At 34.0% G+C, this 7,129-nt stretch overlaps 1 protein-coding gene across 1 annotated transcript; it reads left to right on the top strand.

Annotated features, from left to right (window-relative positions):
- Positions 1–762: 762 nt before the first annotated feature.
- LOC149208562 (uncharacterized) lies at positions 763–6,597 on the top strand. The gene is made up of 3 exons (XM_089394090.1): positions 763–1,517; positions 3,424–3,643; positions 5,760–6,597. Exons 1-3 carry the CDS (start codon positions 1,323–1,325, stop codon positions 6,335–6,337), a joined length of 993 nt encoding a protein of 330 aa, XP_089250216.1. The 5' UTR covers positions 763–1,322; the 3' UTR covers positions 6,338–6,597.
- Positions 6,598–7,129: the final 532 nt, after the last annotated feature.

The following is a 7,129-nucleotide window of genomic DNA, read 5'->3' as shown; positions in this document are numbered from 1 at the left end:
GAATGCAAATTTATGGTATACTCCATAAATATATAATGTTGTCTTTGGTATTTATTTATTTCTTTTATACCCATATAGTGTTGTCTTTACATTACTAAAAACATTTTTTGTTATATATTTATAGACATATTTATATCTATGTATCTAAAATTCAATAATTAAACTAAACGAAACTAGCTATATTAATTTATTTAATATTCCATTTAAAAAATTATCATTTCAAAAATTCATATTTTAATATATTATTTAATAATATATTTTATTCAATCAATATATCTATATAGAGTGTTTGGCACTTTAACACCTTCATTATTATTCACTATGTTATTTTAAATATTATCCTGTAAGAAAGTCATCGAGATTTGATTCCTTACCATCACCTCCATGTGTACCTTTTACATCTGCTCTGTGACTTTAGACATCACTTCTTTGACAAAGTTGTGAATAATTAATACTTTATTATCATGTTTGTATTATTTTATTATTGTTGAGATGATTTGGTAAAAGTATTGTGAATTATATAAGTCACTTGTGTGTCAAAATTATTTTGAAAGGGATAATAATGTAATACATTCTCTGTTAAAATGGTTTGTTTACATTTAAAATGATCTAGGATTAAATCTAATAAATTTATTATAAATGCTTTTTAAAACTGTTTGATTTCAGCCTTATCAGATTGATGTGGACCTCATTTGCATATTTAGAATTGTTGATAAGAGTGTTATCCAAGGCTACTCAACACCTTTCCTAGGTTTCAAAAGATTGATGTGAAGATTTGGATTTGCTTTACACTGTTTGATCGTTTTTGTGGGCACTTGTCATGAGTTTCGAAGCATATATGCTTCCCTTATCCTTCCATGAGACTCTGTGTTGATCAGCTTCGAAGATGCATTCGACGATTTAATTTCTCCACCCAACAATTATACTTCAGCTTTTGCTTCCCTTGACCCTACGCAACCCGAATCCGTTAGATCACAAGGGAATGTGCCCTTTGGCCAGTGAAGAAGGTGTCCTTTCGCGACTTCCCACGACACAGCTGACATCACTGCATGGATTTGTTTCAATTTATTTGCCTGTTGCATTTGCAGAGGGGATGCAGCGCCTAAATGTCATGCCTTCACAAACTGTGCATCAAGCTCCATTACGACCGACTAGCCGTCCAAAAATACGCAGATTCCTAGAGCAAGATGCCAGCACCCTAACATTTGTTGTGTCCCTCTTGTTTTAAACCAACACCCATGGTCACAGCCTATTAAAGCCAAGTGACTCTGGATTCCTCTTAAACAACCTGTCCAGGCAAGCTTATACTAAACTTATAGAACATGGCCGCACGTTGCAGCACCAGCGGTAGCAACAACGGCATCGACATAATTTATGAACAAGGGACTGTTGGCCAACATGGATCAAAAGAGTGCTCTCCTTCCATTTTCGCAGAAGACAGCGATGTCGATGGCGAGGACTCTAAAACTCGAGATCTCATGGCGATTTTCAGGGAACAACTCCGCGAGTTGCTGGAGGTATATCAGTCATGCGCCTCTGTATTCACATTTTTCTTATCAATTTTATACGGATACTCTTAATAATAGTAGTAATCTGTTTTTTGAGCTGACAAAGAAGTCAATACTCAGAGATTCGCCTAGTCTAAACAGACAACCTTTTTGTTCAGGAAACAAATAATTTTTTTTACCATTTGGAGTAAATCTGAATGAATTTTTTTCGGAAATCTAAGTTTTCAATTTAGTTTTTAATATTTAATAGTATAAAATTTATTTCCATTATCAAAAAAATTCACACATTTTTATTCTAACAAATATTTTATGATAAAATTGGATGAAAAAACACTGAATTCTCGCCAGGAAAACAGTCCAAACCAAATTTTATTTTTTTTATTGAATTTAGGCTTCTGTGATCCGTTTCAAAATTTTTGAAATAATAATCTTATTGATATATTAAAATACACGATCTTATTTCTTAATATATGAGATCTTTTTCAATACGATTATTTGGCTACCTACTAAATTTTATAAAGATGTACATTAATTAGCTATTCTAATGTGAACCATTAAAATTTTTACTTCTATAACTCCATATTTTTAATTTTATTAATATATGATAAATAAGTTTTTAATCAATACATAGGAAGTCACAAATATAATGGTAGAAAGATAAATAGGGCTGAGTATGCCCTAAAACTGCTTTTACTTGGCTAAGACAGTAAGGAAACAGGTTAACCCCCCAGACCCCGAGGCCTCTGGTGGCTGGAGTGAAAGCTTGCCCCTTATGGATCGCAAAGAGATTATTCCAAGTGACATGGTTTTCCTTTAATAACAGTAAGCCTATATTAGCTGCCAGAAATGGTTGTCCTCACTGCTAATTTAACAACTAAATTAAATTAAGATAAATATTTTGACCTATAAAAAAATCCTAAATAAAATAAATCTACTTAGGTTTGTTTTTCTGAACAAACAAAGCGCGTAGCTCGCTGGTACATGGCCAGTTCGAGTGTCCAGGCTATCTCGCAAAAGACCTGATGGTTGAGAAAAGTCTCAGATGTCAAAATTTAGAGACCGCACAAACCCAATCGCCAGTTTTTTCTCAACGTACGTTGCTAAAGACTTGGAAGGATCCTCTTCCTTTTTTCTCCTCCGTTTTGTCTTTTACGAATTTCAAATATTCCAAATCTTGAACTAGACACTAGATTGATATTCCGTTCATGTTGCTTTCTTCCTTGTACTGAGCACCAGTGGGTATTAATATATAAATTAAATCAAAATCTTTAATGAGATTCCTGTGAAGTGGGTATTAATATATAAATTAAATCAAAATCTTTAATGAGATTCCTGTGATTATATACAGGGTGCTCAGTCAAGCTAGTGTAAGTGATGCAAATTTCTATTTTCTATGCCTATATGAACTAGCTCATAGAGGAGGGAGGTCTGTCTGAAATATGTAAAACTCTTCCCCTCTCTCTGATGATAAAGTGAAGGCCTACTTCCTGAGCGATGTACTTTCTTTCTAGATATCAATGAAAGCGTTTTTCTTTTCTGTTTTGGTGATGTGATGTGATGGTACTGTTCATATCTTTTTCCTTACCCAGATTGGAATAGTGTAGGTGATGTGATGTGACGGGACGGGACTGTTAATTATCTTTTTCACTACCCAGATTGGAATAGTGTAGGTGATGTGATGTGACGGGACGGGACTGTTAATTATCTTTTTCACTACCCAGATTGGAATCTTGTGCTGTGATATGTTTGTAATGCCATTATCTACTTTCACTGCTTGGGGTAGCGAATAGATGTTGTTTTTGTTTGTGCAGGTAACTAGTGCAATGAATTGCTTTAAAAACAAAAAAAAATACGAAGTATTATAGATATTAAATTAAATCAAAATCCCTAATGAGATTGCCGTGAATATATACAGGGTGCTTCATCTACCAGCAGCGCTGCATTTGAGCTGCGTGTGGCGCGAGATGCGGAGAAAGCTGTCGCGATAGCGAAGGAAAAAGCGGGCTTTAACGCTCATGATAAAGTGGAAGAGAACAGTAGTTTACGCCGATTTGTAATGAACAGTATGCTCTCCTCGGGATACAATGCAGCCGTCTGCAAAACAAGGTGGGAGCAGACGATAGGACAGCCTGCAGGTCAGTAAGTATTTGTTACATGTTTTGATTTTTTGGTATTTTCTTACTGTAATTTATCAAGATGGTTCAAATGAACTAGGATAGTTCAAATGAAACTATCACAAATTGTGTGTCCAAAAGTTTTAGGGCTTTGAATCCGCCTTAGTTATCAAATTTGGCTGTACTGTGTTAAAAATATGAAAATTTAATAAATAAAAAAAATTAATTTGTTAGATATAATTGAAGATCTGGAATCAATTCTGGTCGCTGTCATTATAACACTAGGGGTACATCTAACAACTTGCAAGAAGATATACTAATTTCTTATGATTTTGACAAAAACCTAGACTCACTGATAAAGGGAGTCTACTCACTGATAAGGGGAGTCTACTCCTTGAATGGCACACCATAACAAATTATTAAAAAGTAAGTTTTTTATTAAAAAATTACCTTTTTCATTAAATAGAAAGTAAATTTCTTATTAAAAATGGAAGTTTCTTATTAACATATTGTATTGAATAATAATTTCTATATTATAAAAATATGCAAAAAAATTTTAATTTAATTTTTTTCATTTTTATAATTGTTTTGGATAATAGAAGGTTGAATTGTAGTCATTATGGTTCACTGTAAAATAGAGAATCATTACTGTGGAATTCAATCAAAGGATTGGTTTTCTATAGTCTCGTGCAAAGGATAGTTTGCACAGACATTTATAGTTAAATAAATTTGGATCTGATAGGAATAGTGATTGGGGCGTAAATTCTACAGTATGTGGAGATCACTCAGCCTATTTTTAATATCCAATATCTTATTCTTTACATTGAACTGCAGTTTGAGGTTTTTTAATTCATGTTATTAGATTTTACTTGCAAGTTTTCTCACACTACAATACTAATAAATTTGATGCATTTTGTCTTTTATTATTTTTCCATCATCTTATATAGACATAATAGATTAATGTTGGAGGTAACTAAACAAGAATATCCTTGTGAGAAAATTTTGATGAATTTTGTTTGAAGTTTTGAAGATAATCATCATTCATTTCAATTTCTAGAAAAATTGAATAAATAAATAAATAATATGTTAATTTTTTAAGATTGTTAGAAATTGTAACGAGTCTGGCTAAATTTAGGAGAGTGGGTTAATTGAGTCAAGTCCAGTGAGTTGGATTTAATTTATATTTTGGGAAAAGTCTAATTTAGAGTGTGTGCATGTTGAGTTATTTTGGGACCTTAGCGAGTCCAAAAAGATTTAAATACCCCTCGCCTTGTTCATTGTAATAGTCAAGTTTTGTGTGATCAATATAAGAGCCACAGCTAGTGTGTGTTTTGTGTGTTAAATTTGTGTTTTGCCTCCTCTGGGTTTCCAACAAAAATGTATATTCTCCAATTTTTTCCGTATTGGATTTTAGACAATCCAATTTTTTCCATATCGAATCTGAATCCGTATTGGAATTTGAATTTGGTAACTATGAAATCGGCTAATCTAAAGAGGTGATGTTTTTGCCCATAAAACAATGCAAAATTTGAGCATAATTTTGACAGAATCTGGCACTAAGTTTTATAAATATGTGTTACAGCTGTCAAGCTTTTGGATTTTGGGTGCTCAGAGATTTCTGATGAGGTTGAATCTATTTCCACCATAAAAACCTATTCAAACACCCACCTTTAAATTTTTTGAAAAACAGAAATGACTAAATTCCAAAAAAACTAAAATTATCACCTCAATAAACAATACCTAAATTCATATATACAATCAAACACAGATTTTAAATACCTAAATTCATATATACAATCAAACACAAATTTTAAATTTGTATTTGACAAAAAAAAATATGTTTCAATAAATTCCAATCAAAACTCTAAAACATACCCTATATAATAAATTCCAAGTAAAACTCCAAAACATATAATATATAAATAGTTATAAAAGGCCGTAGAATTGCCCACACAGTTCCAACTGGGCAATTACAACTCCATAAAAACCCAGATCGAGTTGAAGCCAGTCGATCCTCTTTTCGGGTTTCAAATTGTTACTATTATCAGTATCAGCATGCTGCAGTGAATAGAGATTTTGTTTGCTGTCATTCTTATGTTTTGTTTCTAAACGGACGAGATCTGGTTTTTGTGTACAGGGGATTACGAATTCATAGATGTGGTTATCGAAGGATCCAGATTCAAAAACGAACGGTTCTTCGTGGACATCGATTTCAGGGCGCAATTCGAAATTGCCCGCCCCACTAATGAATACAATGCTCTGCTGCAGCAGCTGCCCACTTTGTTCGTGGGGAGGGGAGAGAAATTATGCGGCATCATCAAGATCATGTGCGGCGCCGCCCGGAAATCGTTGAAAGAGACAGGAATATCCCTTCCGCCGTGGAGGAAGTATCGTTACATGCAAGCCAAATGGGTGGGTTCTTACAAGAGGACTACAAACCCAGCTACTTCCAGGGTCGCGCATGGCGCTTTACTTCAATCTCCACTCGCAGGCACTGCACCTAACGTTAGAGGGTGGGATGCCAGAGTCGTCCAGGAAAGCAAAAGCGCCGCCGACAGAAATCTCATGACGAAATCAAAACCTCCAAAGCAGGGCAATGAACAGTTTGATTCTCGTGATCGTTTACAAGAGAGACAGGGTACTAAGATATCAGGGTTGGCCACGGCATTCGGGAAGGTTGGTACGTCGCAGTCGTCAACTCCAAGGAGAAATTGACAGTGACACCATCACTATCTAATTTTGAAAGTGACAGCGGCGTCCTTTTATATTCCCGTCATCCATGACGCTCGTGTTCTCGTTTCGAGTCTATCCTGTGTTATAAAGATAAATGACTTTTCAGATATAAAGCAACTCATCTCTATACATGTCTCACAATGTTTCATATTCTATCCTGTGCACTTTCTCGCAGACGCTTGCAAGACAGCCACAGGATTATCACAAAGTGTATAAAATCAAAAAAGTTAAATTCGAATTAAACTGAAGAAAAAGTGATAATCACATGGCATAAGGAGTCACTGTACATACTAGAGTGTTTAGAAATATCAACAAAATGTGACATTACAAAAGCTATCAGACAAGTAGTTCCTTCTGGATTCTAATGGGGTGAAAATATGTACTCTTGAATTAAACGGGTAAAATTACTTTTAATTGAAAGGGCGAAATTAGATGGATTACAATGTTAAAAGTTTACACTCTTTAAACCAGAGCGTTTAGGAATATAAACAAAATTTGAGCTATTTCCCAGAATTAGTTTTTTTGAATTTTATTGGTATTAAATTACATATTTTCTTAACTTGTAGTCTAGTACTATCTAACACTCGATTTATCATGTCTCTAGAGGGATTAAATTTTAAGAGGTGTAAATTTTTTCTCAAATTCTACACTCCAAAAAAGAAGGTTTGCCCCTCCAAGGATTTGATCCCTCTGGTGCATGATGGATCTAAGCTCGTTCAAGTTAAGGGAAACAATGTCGCATTTTTGGATTATCATTATTATGTATATGTTTGA

The sequence above is a fragment of the Pinus tabuliformis genome, chromosome 1_2 (genome assembly GCF_031772625.1).
Source record: "Pinus tabuliformis cultivar Carrire ecotype Pingquan chromosome 1_2, CPIR1, whole genome shotgun sequence".
Taxonomy (NCBI): domain Eukaryota; kingdom Viridiplantae; phylum Streptophyta; class Pinopsida; order Pinales; family Pinaceae; genus Pinus; species Pinus tabuliformis.
Note: the sequence above shows the minus strand (reverse complement) of the source record. Positions and strands in the feature narration are given on the sequence as shown.

What these genes read in the sequence shown, in the direction of transcription:
- LOC149208562 (XM_089394090.1), top strand. Translation starts at nt 1,323, where the DNA reads ATGGCCGCACGTTGCAGCACCAGCGGTAGCAACAACGGCATCGACATA. An exon ending in AACTCCGCGAGTTGCTGGAG is followed by an intron (nt 1,518 to 3,423) that starts GTATATCAGTCA and finishes GAATATATACAG; the next exon opens with GGTGCTTCATCTACCAGCAG. An exon ending in GACGATAGGACAGCCTGCAG is followed by an intron (nt 3,644 to 5,759) that starts GTCAGTAAGTAT and finishes TTTTGTGTACAG; the next exon opens with GGGATTACGAATTCATAGAT.